The 17,985-nt window shown below is 37.9% G+C and overlaps 3 protein-coding genes across 8 annotated transcripts; 2 read left to right on the top strand and 1 right to left on the bottom strand.

Moving 5' to 3' along the window:
- The first annotated feature begins 57 nt into the window (after nucleotides 1-57).
- On the top strand, nucleotides 58-6,282 carry LOC140762143 (chlorophyll(ide) b reductase NOL, chloroplastic). 6 transcript variants are annotated; one of them, XM_073099764.1, is made up of 14 exons: nucleotides 58-345; nucleotides 661-729; nucleotides 915-976; nucleotides 1,063-1,149; nucleotides 1,759-1,826; nucleotides 1,926-1,974; nucleotides 2,071-2,156; nucleotides 2,492-2,549; nucleotides 3,491-3,541; nucleotides 3,681-3,731; nucleotides 3,821-3,862; nucleotides 4,693-4,803; nucleotides 4,924-4,994; nucleotides 6,147-6,282. In XM_073099764.1, the coding sequence occupies exons 1-13, from the start codon at nucleotides 87-89 to the stop codon at nucleotides 4,969-4,971; spliced, it is 1,041 nt and encodes a 346-aa protein (XP_072955865.1). In that variant the 5' UTR covers nucleotides 58-86; the 3' UTR covers nucleotides 4,972-4,994; nucleotides 6,147-6,282. The 6 variants fall into 6 exon arrangements, with proteins under 6 accessions (XP_072955865.1, XP_072955864.1, XP_072955863.1 ...); XM_073099763.1 differs by having other exon boundaries at nucleotides 6,135-6,273; XM_073099762.1 differs by lacking the exon at nucleotides 6,147-6,282 and adding an exon at nucleotides 5,093-5,323.
- Nucleotides 6,283-7,773: 1,491 nt separating this feature from the next.
- Nucleotides 7,774-12,811, top strand: LOC140762141 (probable inactive leucine-rich repeat receptor-like protein kinase At3g03770). The gene is made up of 8 exons (XM_073099761.1): nucleotides 7,774-7,915; nucleotides 8,031-9,401; nucleotides 9,768-9,901; nucleotides 10,324-10,564; nucleotides 10,667-10,875; nucleotides 10,980-11,026; nucleotides 11,934-12,045; nucleotides 12,239-12,811. Exons 2-8 carry the CDS (start codon nucleotides 8,066-8,068, stop codon nucleotides 12,512-12,514), a joined length of 2,355 nt encoding a protein of 784 aa, XP_072955862.1. The 5' UTR covers nucleotides 7,774-7,915; nucleotides 8,031-8,065; the 3' UTR covers nucleotides 12,515-12,811.
- Nucleotides 12,812-14,105: 1,294 nt separating this feature from the next.
- On the bottom strand, nucleotides 14,106-17,803 carry LOC140763805 (ubiquitin-conjugating enzyme E2 2-like). Its single transcript, XM_073102159.1, has 5 exons — nucleotides 17,555-17,803; nucleotides 17,437-17,462; nucleotides 16,942-17,031; nucleotides 16,706-16,794; nucleotides 14,106-14,486 (listed from the first exon to the last, which is right to left on the bottom strand). Exons 1-5 carry the CDS (start codon nucleotides 17,677-17,679, stop codon nucleotides 14,358-14,360), a joined length of 459 nt encoding a protein of 152 aa, XP_072958260.1. The 5' UTR covers nucleotides 17,680-17,803; the 3' UTR covers nucleotides 14,106-14,357.
- Between the last annotated feature and the right edge of the window lie 182 nt (nucleotides 17,804-17,985).

The following is a 17,985-nucleotide window of genomic DNA, read 5'->3' as shown; positions in this document are numbered from 1 at the left end:
TAAAAAGAAATTTAAAAAGCAGAGGGATAAAATTGGAAATGTATTCTATTATCATAATCCACACACACTCTGGTGGCCACGCTTCCATGGCGTCCCTATCCCTTCCCGCCATCTCCCTCTCCACCTCCGGCCGCCACGGCGCCCTTGCGGCCATCCGAACCGGTAGGACTAATCCGACCACCGGTACGTGTACTGGGGCGTGGCGCCTCGGCTCTTTGGTCGTCTTCTCCGGCCGGAATCTAGGGCACCCGTACCGGAATCCAAATGGAATCAGGGCGGAATCTATCGACAGGAGAGAACCCATGGTCCCCCCTTATAATGTTTTGATCACCGGCTCCACTAAAGGTCGTCAAACCCTTTCCAGTTACTGCATTTAGTACTTTTTGTTATGTTTTGGTACGCAGTGTTCTTCTTCCTGAGCAGGTTATGGTGCAGCTAATGTGAATATTAGCAGTAAATTTTATCTTTCGAACTTGTCATAAGGTGTAACTTATTATGATCTCGTAGACCTGAACAGTTTTTACTATTTTTTGTCGAGAAGTGAAAAATAGAAAGTGTGTCCTTGTGATTAATAGATTATGCACAACAAAGAAGGAGAAGATTGGCAGATTTCTGTTTGAGTTGCTTCTATTTAATGCTCTGATCTCTATTTACACACAGGTATTGGATATGCACTTGCTAAGGAATTTCTGAAGGCAGGTGACAATGTTGTAATATGCTCAAGATCAGGTTTGTCTGTAGCTAGGTTTCAATTGTCATTTATTAATTATCTAGTATGATTTATGATTATATTGGTTTATACCATATAGTAAAGAAGGCTCCAGATATTATCACTATTAGCAAGGAGATTATAGAAAAAATTGTTCCCATAATGCCAGTAAAACTTTCATTGACAATTGTTTTGTCTTGTGCAGCTGAACGTGTAGATTCAGCGGTCAAGAGCTTGAGAAAGGAATTTGGAGAGCAGCATGTGTGGGTATCTACTATATAGCTGCTTTTGTTTCTCTCTTTTTAACTCACTTGAAGTTTATATTCTTAAGTTACTATTTCCAATTGCTGCAGGGAACTACCTGTGATGTTAGAGAAGGAAAGGATGTCAAGGCACTAGTTAATTTTGCACGGGATAAGCTGAAATACATTGATATATGGGTACTTAATGTTCAAACTGGTTCTTTTGGTGCTATTCTATTTATAATCAGCAGACTTTCTATAACTTTTCTGCAAGAATGCACTAGTTTGTCTTAGACACCTTCTTTCCCTGCAGTCTCCCTTCCAATAAAGTAATTGTGTGTTGCATTCAGATAAATGGCTGCAGCATTTTTCATGCTAAGAACGATCGCCAACTTCTTGAATTATTAAGTTCCAATCTCATTAACTATTTGGTCATATTAGTATGTGCAAACTTAGCAAATTAGACATGTCTGATGATGTGTTACTAGTATGAAAATGATTAAATGTTGGAGACATGAAAGGTGGTAAGTTCAGCACCCATATCCTTCTTCTTTCTCAAACTGACTAAATTTGGTTTCGGGTCATTCATTTTCAGTATAAGCTAATTGCAGTCACAATATAGAACTCAAATGTAGTAGGCTTGAGAATGGTTCCTTGAACTCTTGCTCATGGTCCTTGATGAACCATGCAAGTGGCACTATTTGTTTCATTTGTCTTGCTGAATGATTAGACATTTAAATTACAATTCTGGTAGAAGAGCATTCTTTTTCCCCATGCATTACTTGTTTACTTTGATAAATGGCACAGATCAACAATGCTGGATCAAATGCATACAGTTATAAACCATTGGTAGAAAGTTCAGATGAAGATCTCATGTAAGATTTTGTTGGTATAATCAGATATCTGTTCAGTTCCTCCTGTTAGTCGCCACGGCATTATTGGTCGTTAACTGATCCATTTGCTATTGTTTTCAGGGAAGTCGTTACCACGAACACTCTTGGTCTGATGATATGTTGCCGTGAGGTAATGGTATCGTATAACTTGTAATGTAGTACTAAAGCAGGATACTAACATAATTTCTATTTTGTTTGACTTTTGATATCTCTATTGACATTGTAGGCAATAAATATGATGCTAAACCAGCCCCGAGGTGGTCACGTATTTAATATTGATGGAGCTGGTTCTGATGGAAGGCCAACCCCTAGGTTTGATTCATTTTTTGAAACACCTTATTAGTTTATACCTTATTATCATCTAATGTTCATTAAGTTGGAATCAAACTTCATTTATCTTTTAGATTTGCATATGAACCTCCTTATCTTGTTATGCTTTTAATTCCTTGTACAGCCACTATGTCAATTGCTTGTTTATCAATGGCCTGAGATATTGTATGTTTCTCTGAATTCATTTTATGAGTTCTCAATTACCAAGTTATATGAAGATAAGAATGTGCCTCTTACTTGTCTATTGAAGAGCCATGAATTCTAGGGTTAGCTTTTCAAAGGCATTAATTGGATTGTGATACATGATCCATCTGCAGATTTGCTGCATATGGTGCAACCAAGCGCAGTGTCGTGCACCTTACCAAATCTCTACAGGTAAACATCATACTCATAAAAGATGGAACATATCACTGAATATCTGCTCATTAGTTGCTTTTGAATTTGTTCATACTCACAATATAAATTTCAAAGCACAAATAACTTATCATAGAATTTAGGTAGTTTAGGTCCTGGCTTATTTTCCATTTGATAGAACCATTGTTGGAGTCCTGAATTTTCCTGGATCCCGAGAGACTGTATCAATGCCTTCGGTTGTAAATGTATAGAGATGCACTTGAGGTATCATGGTGCATCATTAGAAACACTGTGAATTTTTTGCTTCCATTTTTCTCTTATATTTTTTTGTTTAAAATAATCTTATATTCTGAATGAAGGTTCAACTCTTCAAATTGAGAAGTATTCAGCTGTTTTGATGCTTGAGTGTTCATTGGATATTGATAGCCATGATAACTTGATTAGGATGTTGAAAGCGATATGAAAGCTGAGTTACCTTAACCTGCATTTGTTATCATGTTGATCATCATTGTCAGGATCAGAGATATAATTATCAAGTGTTAAAGTTTAACTTAAACTTGTGTTCAACGTATAGTCATTAAGTCTATGTGTACCTTGGTGCCAACATTCTGAGCAAAATGTTGTTCTCTCTTGCTTTCTCAGCATGTGAATGTTAAAACAAATCGTGACATGTCCCTTGGGATCTGTAATTGGAATCATTCTGCACATTCTGTTAGTACAGAAAAAAAGCCTCAAAATGGTTTCACAGATCTAAAGGATTTGGTTGTGAGGAGTCATTTTGAAACTTTTGAAGAATAACATACTTTCTAAGGTGTACGAAAATAATAATTTTGTTTCTTAGATGTGTTCTTTATAATCCACATCCGTGTCTGTTGGGTCTCAATTGCAAGAACATCTGTTTTCATGTCATTTTGGTGCTTACTAAGAGATACAGAGCAGCAATTGATACATTTAAATTCCAGGCAGAACTGCAGATGAATGAATTAAAGAATGTCATGGTGCACAACTTATCGGTAATTGCACTTATCCTATCAATTGCTTAGATTTTTGTTCTGGTACATAGAGTTGCCAGAATTCACATGCATTAATTGATGATGAGATCAAATATCTTGTCAACCATAATTATTTTCATCAAAAGTCGTCCTTTTGCAGCCAGGCATGGTTACTACTGATCTTCTAATGTCTGGGGCCAACACAAAACAAGTAAAACATCAATCACTCTTATTTATTTTGCCATTTTGTTTGTCAGAAAATAGTGTTTGACAATGGTAAACATATTGTTGAATATACAGGCCAAATTTTTCATTAATATCTTAGCAGAACCGCCTGATGTGGTAAGTACTTCAATATCCTGTCTTCACAAATAACATCTTACTTATTTTGGTTAATCTCAAGAATGCACCAGTAACAAAGGCACTAATGGATCTACAATTCTATGGACACTTTTTTGAAATTACTACAAGAAGTTACACTGCTTACGGTTTTGATTAAACTTGTGCCTTTGGGAATAAATTCTCATGAGATGGGATTTTAATGGGTTAATGTAGCTTTAGTTGTTGGGCCCTTAGGATTTGTTTGGTTTGAGGCTAAGCCCCAAACTCGATTAGTTAGCCTCATTTTTTAGTTTTAATTTTTTAAAAAGTATACTTATTTAGATATGAAAAAAAAATAAAAATATGTTTAATTATTGAATCAGTTTAGGGGTCCCTGGACCAGTTTAAGAGTCTCTAGACTAATTCAGGGGGTTCTCTAAACTTAAATATAACAAGACTTTAAAGTCTCATAATCTTTTGCTAATTAGCATCATATCATCTTAGCTTGGATTTGGACCAATGTGAAGCAATTTACCTAGTTGAAGCTAATAAAAAGTGATCTTGCTTTTAAAATATCTCATTATGTTGTCTAGCTTTATTAACCATCAACTGCTATTTTAGTTTTTCTTTTAATTTCGGGAGAAATCAACTGCTGTTTTAGTTGGGATGTGCATTATGGTATCCTTTTGATTCTCCGTTTTGTCGACTGGTGAACTTGAATCCTCATGTATTTCGACCTTGAAGGACATTACTTCAATTATGTATCTATCATCCCTGGGAATTTACTCATGATTGGCTGATTTAGGTAGTTGGACAACTAGATATGCTTATATTCTTGCTATTTTGTATAGGTCGCAGAGTACCTTGTTCCTTGTGTCAGGTCGGTCCCCAGCAGCCAATCCATGAAGCCGACCTATATTCGATTCCTCACTGGCTTGAAAGCTTACTCCCAAATTTTTTCAGTTGGGAACCTCCATCTCTCTTGTACTTCTAATGTTCTAATCAGTCTTCTATTATTAACTCTTTAATATGCCCCAGCAATGGCTTATCTAATTGTCCTTTTTTTTCATTCTCCCATCCAGAGACTTGCTTTTGGGGCGCGAAGAAACCGATACCTAATTGAAGATTGAAGGGCTCTAACTTCTAAATCCATGTGAGTCTATAATTTTCTCTAATTTGTGATGCATTCTTTGTTCAGAGAGTAATCATCATGCACACGCTTACTAGTTTTTCCTCAACATTGGTGTTCAGTTGGACCCTACTCGTATCATAGGACAAAAGCATGTGATCTGCACATTTCAGTGATTCTTTCGTTAGACAACGAAATAGATCGTGTCTAGAGCTATGCTCAGAAGTTTAGAATGGAATGATGTATATTATGAGAGTTCTTTATTGACAACATTGTTGAGGCATCTTTGTATTATATTGATAGTGAGAAATGTACGATTCTATCTCTTTGCTATAATATATGCCACTTGATTATTTCATGGGTCTTTTGCAAGTCTTACGCTTCCAAACACTTGTAGACACTAAACAAAATAGTGAACATGCTTTGTGTGTCGAACCTGTAGCATATTAAATCATTGATGCCAAGTTACAGAATATTTCATGTAAACTAAGTTGTGCAATTAATCTGTTTGATAAGATGCCTAGAGAATAGAGACTTTCTGATGATGACGGGAATTCGTAACCTCTAGTAGACAGCGAGAATCTTCCTCCGTGAATAAGCCATCTGACGATTTGACTGCTATAAGTAACTGGGAAGACCAATTTGCTTCATAAAATGCTACCAAAATCTTGTCCCTTTTTGCTCCAAAATAATTGAGATGTGATTTTAGTTGTTCCTCTCCTTACCAAGGGTACTGCCACATCATGAAGATTAAGAAGGAAAATATTAAAAAAAATTATATATCACTAAGGTGGTACTCTGGTGAAAGAGTCATTAATGCTATAGAGTGTTTATAATCCGGGTTCAGTCTTGGGAAAATGAAGTAGGACGCATTGGGTCATTATGAGATAAATGGAGTCCTTTTGGATAGAGTAGAAATAATTAGCCCCATTATTAGTTTGGTGTATAAATGAGTTGACAGCCTAAGACTGATAGAAGCTTATTCTTTAACCTAACTCAAGCTGAGCTAGACATAGCTTTAATACTTACGCTAATGACTATCAATATACTTATATACATAATATTAATAAATAATTTTTGAGCGTCAGCTCGAGCCCGAGTTTATTTTGTGTCAATATGCTCTAATTATTATATATAAAGAGAGAAATACTGACTCAATTACAGACATTCCCCAAGGGAACTTGAACTATGTGGGCCGTGAGTCGTGGTCCCGCGCCAACTGTCGCACCGGAGAACAAGGCTCCTTTCTTTTCCAGTAGATGCAGACGTGGCGGCCAGCTAGTGCAGACCGACCGAGTAGCGTACTCTATCCCACCCATCAGATCAGAATCTCATCATCTTTTCTGGTAGATTCTCATCGTCACAGCACGGAGGTTAGTGAGCTCCTGGCCTTCTCTTTGCTGCATATTAGTACTTTATTTATACACCGACTAGGTGTAGGTGTCGGATCACCTTCGATATGGTTAACCTTTCTACTTTCTACTACTGCAGCGTACTTCTAAACTAGAATTTGGTTTTCTAGCTGGTATTTTAACTTACCCACGTCAAATTATAATTGTGTTAGTAAGCCATTAATGAGGATGTAAGAAGAATTAATTATCCCGGACCTAAAAAATAATTAAGAGTAATTTAGTTAATAATTTACTTGCGATGTGAAATGTTATGGCACTGTTTTGGGATTTTGGGTAGCAGGGGGCAGCCTCCGATGGTTATGTTATTAGTGCAGAAGTGGGTCCAAGACTCAGAAAATGACACAAAATTCAGAGTTTTATTTTACCCCAAAAATGCTGTAATTCATTTTAATACTAGAATAATGCGATACTCTAAAATAGATCTGTAATAATTGAGAGAGGTTTCTTTTAGTTACTCTAATAGAGATTTGAAAGCTCTATGCTGCGGTTATCGTACAGGGGTTGACAGGATAGTACGCGTCTTTCGAGTCGTAGATTTAGAACAGTCCACTCCAGTCCGTGGGCACCTCTCCCCACTCCATAACACATCTCCCACCGTCAGAAGAATGGGCTCCAAAGATCGGACGGTCGTGCGTCTCCAGTTCACATTAAACAAACAGTTAATAGGAATTCCAACCTATTTAAGTATTTTAATGGGGGCATTTTCGTCAATGTGATAGAAACAAAAAGCGCGCGAAGAAAGACGACTCAGTAACACCGACCACCAAGACCTTCTCCAAAATCTAGACGACAGATAGATTATTTTAACCCCAATAACTTCCAACATTAAAAAGTAAAGAGAAAGCAACTTAAATGGACTATTTAATTTCGTTTGGATGGGAAAAATAAAAAAGAAAGGCATTATGAGGAGTAAGTTTTACTGAAACATTGTAAGAAATAAAAATTACTTTTTCTTTCTTTCACCTCTCTCTCTCTCTCTCTCTCTCTCGCGGAAGTGTCTGCTTCACAAAGTGCGAAGGAACGTAATGGCGATCACTGAGTGGGTAGAAGGGAACTAAATCGAGCAGGGGTATAGAGAAAGATGCTCTCCTTTTGCTTTCCATTAGCTTTAATGGTGGCGCAGGATAAAAAGATAAAAGAAAAGAAAAAAAAAAAAGAGAAAGAAAAAAGAAGAGGAAAAAAGAAAGAGAGAAACCCAACTCATCCTGACAAGTGACAATGGTATCTTCGTCATGGTGGGGAAAAAAGAGCAGTGTGGGCTTTGTCCACTTGTCTTATTGCCCCTGTCTATTTCCAGCTCGATGCATCGAGCTCATTTGGCCATTTCCGCTTCCCTCCCACCCGTGACACAAAGGAAAAGAGAGAGAGAGAGAGAGAGAGAGAGAGAGAATGACGTTTGTTTTCCCGTTAATTCTGAAACCCAAGTATTTGGAGTTTGGTTTTGGATTTGAGATGCAGCTTTAGTCACTCGAATAGCTGCTGTCTGTGGATTTGAACCCAAGAAGTGAAAGCTGCATTGCTCTGTGGAGAAAGGTATGCTACTCCCTGATCACTGCTCGAGTTGTTAGCATCATACCAAGTGAAAATATATGTGGAAATAGGAAGTACCCAAGTGATAATGTTTGCTTGTTCTGTTGTAATTTTATAGAAAGGCAGGATCTTGTGAGAGTTTTAAGGAATCCAATGGACATCCGAAGCTATCCTTCTTATCTGCTCATCCTTATTCTGGTTCTGATCTCAATCCCATCTACAACCCAGCTGCAATCCTCGCAAGCATGGTCTCTACTTAGAATCCAGCATCTCTTGAACTACCCATCTGTTCTTAGTAGCTGGCATAGTTACACAGACTTCTGCTATGGTGATCAAAGTCCATCGGTGACAGTAGTTTGCTATGAGGACACTGTAACCCAACTGCATATACTTGGTGATGTGGGCTCTCCATCTCTTCCAAAGAGCTTCTCTATTGACTCCTTCTTCACTACTCTTACTAGACTTCCAGACTTAAGAGTTCTTACCTTGACCTCTCTCGGCCTATGGGGTCCCTTGCCGGCGAAGATTTCTCGGTTATCGTCACTGGAGATAGTCAACATGAGCTCCAACTTCTTATATGGAAGCATTCCTCAACAAATTTCTCATCTAAGGAACCTCCAGACTCTAATTCTTGATGATAACAGGTTTAGTGGCAGAGTCCCGGATTGGTTGAATTCATTCCCACTCTTGGCAGTTCTGAGCTTTAAGAACAACAACTTAACTGGGCCTCTACCTGATTCTTTAGGCAGTACGAAATCTCTAAGGACACTTGTGCTCTCGTCTAATAATTTATCTGGAGATTTGCCTGATCTTAGTGGGTTGACACACCTTCAAGTACTTGATGTGGAGAACAATTCCCTTGGACCTCGATTTCCAAAATTGGCAAGGAAGGTGGCGACCATTGTGCTGAAGGGAAACAGGTTTAGTGGTGGACTTCCAGCTGAAATGAGCTCCTTTTTTTTGCTACAGTGGTTGGATGTCTCTTCCAATAGATTTGTTGGTCCATTTATACCGTCACTGTTGTCTCTGCCTTCAATTCACTATCTAAGTATAGCCGGAAATAGGTTCACTGGGATGCTCTCCCAGAACATGTCGTGCAGTGAGAATCTTGAGTTTGCTGATTTGTCATTGAATCTTCTGACCGGGAGCTTGCCTAGTTGCCTGAGTGCAAATTCTAAGGAGAAGGTGGTTCTATTTTCCGCAAATTGTCTGGCCAATGCAGATTCTAGTCAGCATCCGTCATCCTATTGCCAGAACCAAGCTTTGGCTGTGGGGATACTGCCTCAGAAACAAAAGAAGAGAACAGTTGGCAAGGGGATAATTGTGGTTAGTGTTGTGGGAAGTGTTGTGGGATTTGCTCTGGTCGTTGGTCTTCTGGTCTTTCTTGGGCTGAGAAGAGCAAATATGAGAAGAGCAAGTCAGAGACCTCCAAGAAGATTAATAGAGCATGCTTCTAATGGGTATCCTACCAAGTTGCTGGCTGATGCAAGTATGACATCTCTCTCTCTCTCTCTCTTATGCCCACTTTTTAATCTAGTTTTCATGTTGAAGGATTCATATACAATTAAGCTAAAAGTAAGATGAAAAAGTTGGGTGAGAATTTGAGCTGCAAGTGTAGAGGTTGGTTTTAATGATTAACAAGTTTAGCTGCATATAGTTGCTTTATACTTCTTTTTGATGATGTGCCATTGTAACAATGTCGTGGTTACCTGTGCAAGACTAATTGTACTTCACATATTAATCCTAAAAAGAATTAATATATTTGGAAGTTACTTCTGATTTTCAAGCTTCTGGTTTACAGGTTTTAACTCATTTAAAATGTTTTTGACCTCTTACTTTTCTTTTTTAAACAAAGGGTACATTACTCAGACAATGAAGCTGGGAGCACTTGGTGTTCCATCTTATCGGACATTTTCTTTAGAGGAGCTTGAAGGTGCGACAAATAACTTTGATGCATCAAGTTTCATGGGAGAAGGTTCCCATGGTCAGGTATACATTTCTTTCTTTAATACTTGCTGCAAATTGAGTTCAAACTTGCTCTCTTTTATTATATACATTCTTGCAAACAGTTATGTTCACTTTCTCTGAAGACTCTATAATGAGGTACTTTGGGATGATGTTTAGTTTCTCTGAACCTACTAGTTATCAGAAACAACACGTAGAAATTTGGTAACCAAAAAACTTATTCTATTAACATCACTATGGTGTCCTGTATATGATAAATTTGAATTGCTATCTTTTTTCTATGCGGATTGAAGATCTTCATAAACTTTCTTAACTGCATTACCTCGTCAATAGCACACGTTATGTCCCTTCATCTGCAGCTACTTGAAGAGTCTTTGTTCCATTAATGTAAAATATTTCAATAGTTGTTCACATGATATTAAGAAAGTATTATTCTGTACTTCCAGATGTACAGAGGCAGGCTTAGCGATGGTTCCTTAGTTGCAATAAGGTGTTTGAAAGTTAAAAAGAGCCAGTCTTCCCAAAACCTCAGCCGTCATATTGAGCTGATATCAAAGCTTAGACATCGGCATTTAGCCAGTGCCCTTGGGCACTGCTTTGAATATTGCCTTGATGATTCCACAGTCAGTCGATTGTTTCTCATCTTTGAACATGTCTCAAATGGAACTTTGAGAAGCAACATTTCACGTAAGTTTCAATTTGTCATCATTTCTTTCATAAATCTTGCTTTCTCTCATAATGTCACCTAGTTCTATTTATTTTGGAGTTCTCTTACACGTGATTCTATAGAGGTAGTTCCAGGACAACGGCTTACTTGGACACAACGAATATCAGCTGCTATTGGTGTAGTAAAGGGTATTCAATTCTTGCACGGAGGTATCATACCTGGTTTATTTGCAAATAATCTGAAGATCACAAACATTCTTCTAGATCAGAACCTTGTTGCAAAAATCAGCAGCTATAATTTGCCTTTATTAGCGGAGAATACAAAAAGTGAGGTAAGATAAGGATGATTTGTATGCTTAAGATACAGGATGAGTTCAGACTTCTATTGTAAGTTTTCATCGTATGGTTTGATATACATTCTTGTGTATCTATGCAGGTTGGAGCTGCTGGATCTTCAAGCATATCTAAGGGATCTATTGATAGGTAAATAATATTATCTTATTATCCCCCACAAGTTCAGAAGTTTTTATAGGATAGATGCTTGATGATAAGATCTAGGGTCCAACACTTCATCACCTCAAGTGAACAATCTTAAATGATTACACATCCTAGGAGGTGAGAGGTTTCTAGGGAACTAGCAGCTTGCTTCATTCTGCTAAGCTGCAGGGGATATCCAGAGATAGCATGTTTTTCTAAATTCAAGGATGGTCGTGCCGATCTGCATGGGCTGTTTTTTGATGCTAGGTCGGCATGTGGCATGGGGTGGCCAAAAACACCCCACCAAAAACCATCTTGGATGGCTTCGAAATGGCTTCTAACAGCGTTCGACGGCAATAGGAGATCTCAAGCCCTCCCACAGCGGTTGGAGAAGGGTAGGGCACTGGTTTGCCCCTTTACTCGTTGGAGAAGATGATAAAATAGATCGTGATTTACTCATGATCCACTTACCGAACCTTTATAAGTGAGATCTACTTAGGCGGGATCTAACTAATTTACACCATGGAGGCATGCCATGGCACGTGCCATGCCGACCAGTAGCCGGCACGTCAATCCTCGCTGTAAATAGTTAACAAGTTTTTTGCAATTTGAAACTATGGCAATCTTACAATACATGCATTGAAATTCTTATATCAATTTTATTCATTACTTGGTGGCCCCTTGACAATCTTATAGATATTCACAAACACAAACACAAACACACACATATATTGGACATTAGGATACCTTCAATTTTTCTAGAACAATGGGGAAAACCTCATCAGCATATTCAGAGATGAATATTACATGTGCCTTTGGGTTAACTGTTGCCTATATAACAGCAAGAATACAAACTTTACTTTCTTACAAAATAGAATTGTCACCTGCAAATTACAATGATGTCCCTTTGTAGGGTTAAGCATGGCGATAAAGTTGACGTTTATGATTTGGGTGTAATTCTAATGGAGATTGTATGTGGAAGGCCAGTCACGTCTCAATGTGAAGTGGAAATAGTGAAGAATCAGGTTGGATTTTTTTTTTCCTTTTACAGTTATTGTTGAGCTACTACTGGAACTTCTTGCATGTTGTAATATTTTTATGATTTAACTAACCTACTATAGCTCTATACTGGACAGTCTGAGTAAGAGTTATTTAATCCCAAAAATCAGATAAGCTTATCTGATCAACAATTTCACCTTGACTTTGGCTTCAACGCAGCTAAAATCAAGCATTACAGCGGATGGTGCTGCTAGGAGGAGGAGCATTGTGGATCCAGTAGCAAGTAGGGCCTGTTGCGATGAATCATTAAAGACGGTAATGGAGATCTGCCTGCGATGTCTATCAAAGGAGCCTACTCAGAGACCTTCAGTTGAGGATGTGCTCTGGAACCTGCAGTTTGCTGCTCAGGTCCAGGATGCATGGAGGGCAGATTCTCTAAGTAGCGAAGGATCCCCTCTATCACCTTCTCAGGCTTCCAGATCGTCATTCAATTAGTTAGCATTTGGTTCTTGTCTCAATGTAATTTGTAAGGTCAAAAGATCATCATGTTGCTCCAAACTTGTACACTATCTCGATCCATTTCATCCTGTCAATGAGTTGAAGTTCATCACCGTTTGTAAGCTTAAAATGCTAACCCGTAGATTATAAATCTACCAGAATACACCATGGATGTGGAATGAGGCAAAAAGAGTATTGTTCTAGGGGAAAGTATCAATCATTCTGTAATGGTGCAAATGTGCAATATACCAACATGTTTAACTTGGGCATGCGTACTTTTAATTAAGGTTTATTGGCCAACATATCAAGTTCCAGGCTAACATCCTCGCTTTGCATGTTTACATGTTACCATTACCTCCAGTACTCGTGGGTCATATTGGCCATGATGACTACTTTGGTAGAGAGAATTGAGAATTGTGCTAGAAGAAGCTTAGGTTTTGAACAGAAGATTCACAAAAATTAAAGACATTCGCAGGTAGAATATTGCATTTATGTAATATTATTGAAACAAAAATTTCATTATTTATAGGGTGTTAAAAGAAAACTTTACCAAAATTAAAGAAATTTGTATTTAGAACCCCCTTTTTTTATGCGATATTATTCAAAGCAAAGACACACTTATCCATAGGGTGTTATATAAAAACTCACCGAAACTACAGACATGTACATTTAGTACCCCGTATTTCTGCAATATTATTTTGAACCAAAAATTCACATTAATACAGAGTGTAATATTACAAAACTAGAGACATTTACATTTAGAGCCCTTTATTCTACAAGGTTATTTCAACAAAAATTCACATAAATACAGGGTGTTAAATTAAAATGTTACAAAAACCAAAAACATTTATATTTAGCACCCCGTATTTCTGCAATACTATTTAAAGAAAAAAAAAATTCACATAATACTGTTTCTGTAATAGCAGTTCTGTCACTCGTCGTGCCACTCGGGAGGAAGAGGAAGATGGGCTCTCTCCATGGCCACCTTGTGCTTCCGCGCTACCACCAGTCCTACGTCCAGGAGCTTTAAACTCGGGAAAGGACGAGCATAGAAGTTCGAGAGGGAGAGAGAAGAAAGCTTAGGTATTCCAGAAGACAAAGGTCTTCTAGTTTTGGCATTCCAATGGCCATATATATATGTGTGTGTGTGTGTGTGTGTGTGTGTGTGTGTATACTGGTAGAAAAGAGAGCTATTAATTGTTTGAACTTTTGTATGAAGTGTTTGAATCCCTCTTACTAGCTGAGGAACCTTGCCTTCTGCACTACAGCTTTGGCAGAGCTCGACTCTCATGCCAACCTTTGCAGTTGCTTTCTCGTGATATGGTGAAGACGGAGACCAGCAAAGATGGCTACTAGTCGGTTGCTCTGCTGCATTAGCAGCTGCGTCACATTGTATAGCTTAATAGGAGACTAAACTAAGCAGATAATTTGTTGTTGATAAAACCAGATTTAAGTCTGGCTGACTTGGTCAAGAACAATCTGCATAAATTTCAGAAACATCATATACAAAAACACAAACACCTTTTGAAGGACTGCCTATATCACCTTTGAGCAAGAGTTTTCCCTTGTTTAGGAAAGACCAATCAACTGGGGCATTGTAGGATATGAATTTATAAAGGAACATTTATATGAGAATGACACTTCGCTCTGATCCATACCAAGGATGACGGCGTACTAGAAACATACAAAATAAGCGGATAAAAGGGGTTCAACATGGGGATACAAGGGTGCACCCATGGTAAGACATCTAGATAAGCATTCAAGAGGACTATCTACCAAGCTATATTTGGGAGTCTTATTGTTATATGCACCTCTCTGCGTAGCAGATACTGCTCACCCATTAGTCAGCTGTCCAACTCTGCTCCACTATTTCTCGAACCTTGCGGTTGTATTCACGCTTGTTCTCACTGAACATTCGAGCTGCCTCAGAATTTGCAGGAGAATTTGGGTTTGGATCACAGAGTAGAGACTGCAGATAGAGAAAAAAGAAAAGAACAAATGTTAGTTGCTAAAAAATTTGAATGCAGCGAACTAAAAGATTTCACTTCACTCATTTGTACGCCATCAAAAGATAGAAACCTAACAAAGCAGCCAGTTTTCAGTACTGAATTAGATAGAAGCTAACTACCTGATTACCAGGCACTAGCATCATCAAATAAACTACCTGTGGTTGACAAATTTATTTTATTTGACAAACTCATTTACACTTCTCACAAACATCAGGTTTTCTAGTGCACTGATAGAGGTGAGAAACTCTAAATTCTTGCTACTTTTTCATACCTATCTGGGGAATTTGTTTTTCTTTCTCCAGGAAATATTTCATATTTACTCAGGCAATTGTAATAAGCAGATCGGCCATAAAATCAACAGAGGATCTAACCAACACAAACATCATAGTCCATAAGAGTTTTTTCTAAAAAAATTCACTAAGAAAAGCAGAGACATGCTAACATAACATGACCCACAATTTTATACTATCAAGAATCAAGTATATGAGCATGTATCTAAGCCCTTGTATATAAGAAGTATACTGTGGTCTGTGGATTTCCAAAGAGATATCTTATAGGTTTGCTGGCTCCTTTCTTTCCAACAAACACCTGTCATAGGAGGTGCTACACTTTTTTTTTTAATCATTTTCAAGTTAAAAGTGGACCTTGCTTCTTTGGATATAGTTAATTACTCAAGAGCCAAAAAATACCATCCTCAAGATGAATGATTATAGTATCTTAAAACTTTCAGAAACAGCTATACCTAACCTCCAACATTTATCTGTGTGTGATTTGAACGTCTATGCGTATATTACAGAAATGCTTCAGTAGACATCATGAAGATGAAGGCCATACATAAAGCCATCCAACCTTTACCAAAATAAATGCACGGCACCGCTCGTGGTTAAGTTAATTAATCTTACACGTCTAGGAATGAAGATACATAGTACTCATTTTGGTTGCCATACCTAGAGGCTAGAGCCTTCCAGTTGCAGCTCTAGGTCTTGGCTTGTTCAATTTAACAATAACCATAGTGGTAATAATTATTATTATTTCAATAAAACAAAGAGAACATTTCCATGTCTTTTGTTGTATCTTCAGAATATTACTCCTACACAAGACTTCACAAATTTGAAGAGGAAACTAGGTATGATATATTGCACTAAGTTGAAATCTTATACTTTAGTCTATGATGCCCGAGTAGAAAATATCCAAAATATTTCCCATATGTAGACATAAACAATTTATACTCTAAGCGTCAATCTCTTGAAAGTGCACTAAAAATGTACATCCGCATGCATGTGCATGGAGCATAGGCTTGGACCTCCTAAGCGTGCATTCTTCTGCGTACCAGCCAATTAGTGTGTATTCAAATGAAGGCATTTTTGACAAGCTTATTGGTTCAAGCAAAACTCGTATAAAGTTTTGGGTCTTATGACAAATACTCAATGAAGGTACTAAATATGCATATTTAAAACAGATATTCCAATATGGTCTGTATATATGCTTGCTAGTTGCTAGTCACAGCCAATTTCTAAATGCTTGTGTATGTCCAAATAGCATACTTCTAATACAGAAAAAGAAAGATCAACAAAGTGGACACTAACAGTGGGCACTGTAAACTCGGTTGATATTGTACCTGCTTTATATAATAATCATTCTTTTCAATAAACTTCCAAAAATAGAAGCCAAAAAATACAAAGGATGAGGAATTTACTAATCCAATTGTTGGCTAATCTAAATACAATGCTACATAAGGATATAAAGCTTGTGCATCCTAACTGTGACTGGAAGATTATTTGGACACTTTTGCAGGTAGGGAAAGCTCAACCTCTTTCCTCAAGTCACAAGAACTTATACACACTTTAAGTCTACCAACTGTCGTTGTACATTTATGTTTCTTATACAAAACAAAGGTCTATTTGTTTACAAAACTAAAGTAAGGGTATAGAGCATAGAAACAACAATACTTTGTATTAAAACCTAGTTTTGAACTTCCAACATATGATTTACACAACTGATGTTTATGCATGTGTCTCTGATGAAATCTTGGTCACATAATATCTACACGAAAATTATCTCTTCCTGAGTAAGGCTTACGGTCTCCAAATAAGTAGTTTGAAAATGAAAAAAAAAAAGCTGTAGAAGAAGAAAAAACAAAGAAACCAGTCTTCTTACAACAATTACCGGAAAATAATACCTGGATAGAAGTCAGTATTGCAGCAACGTCATAGATCGGACTCCACTGATTTTGTAAAATATCCAAGCAAATGCTTCCATCTGCATAGACTGATTAAAGACAATTGCAATGAAGTCCTCATTTAGAAAAGTGCAGTCTAAATAACAAAACAGCAATGGAATTGGATTCGTGCTAATATGCTTCAAGTATGGTAAAACACAGTAATAACAACTTAATTCATGGGAGAAGGAGTTTACTATTTGGATGGAACATCCGCGAGACAAACTTGACTGTCGGCGGTTTGTTAGGATAATCCTCCGTAAACTGCAGAGTCAGTTTAAATGTGCCTGGAGAAACACCAGAGGTGTTAGTAAACAACAGGACCAAGATTTCAACAGCACGGGTACATTATTAGGTGTGGTTCAATCTGTATACAGAATGGTTGTCTAAATAGTCCAAGAAACTAAACACTATCTCATAAAAGATCAACTAGACATCCATCCCCAATCCCCATTCTCAAAAATCCATAACTACTGATCTTTGCACAGGAAACTGGAAACCTTGAAGCAAGATTGTAAAGAAATACAGGGGCTTACAAATCCCCAAATACACATCACCAAGATAACCCTAATTCCCAAAAATGAAATCATCTTGGACCCGCAAAAGCACAAATCTTTGTGCACCTCAAATTGTCGATCTAATCAAATCTTACAACTTTTTAAGAAAGATCGGGCTGAGAGCAGCAAACTCACCACCATCCCATGGAGTATCATCGGGCCTGCAAACCAAGAAGACGCAAATCAAAACCCAAACCTTGAAGGAATCAATACTTGCTTTTCCTAGATTTCCCAAAAAGCCAAGGCGTCTTACCCAAAGATGACGGCGTTCCACAGCATGATGTTGTTCTCGTGCGGCGCGCCGCTGACCCCGGCGGGCGGATCCTGCTGCAGCCGCTTGAAATCACGCATCAAACGCTTCCTCGCCGGCGTCGACATCGCCTCCGCCACCGCGAATTAATCACGGGAGAGGGGGCTCTCTTCTCTTCTCCTCTCCTCTCTGCCGGATTCCCCGCGATAGGAGCCAAAGAAGAAGGGTAGGAGAGAGGAAAGGACGAATTAGAGGAGCATTTCACTTTCTAGTTGATGTCATTATTACATAGTACTCGGGGAGATTAGCTAGCTAAACTAATGATGTTATAGTTTGTATAGAAATTTATCAAAAACACCTTTACTTATGCTTTTATTATCATCCAAATCCTATCATATATATTTTTATACCACAAAAATACTCTGACATTAGTT

The sequence above is a fragment of the Typha angustifolia genome, chromosome 7 (genome assembly GCF_048772165.1).
Source record: "Typha angustifolia cultivar Huaian chromosome 7, ASM4877216v1, whole genome shotgun sequence".
NCBI lineage: Eukaryota > Viridiplantae > Streptophyta > Magnoliopsida > Poales > Typhaceae > Typha > Typha angustifolia.
Note: the sequence above shows the minus strand (reverse complement) of the source record. Positions and strands in the feature narration are given on the sequence as shown.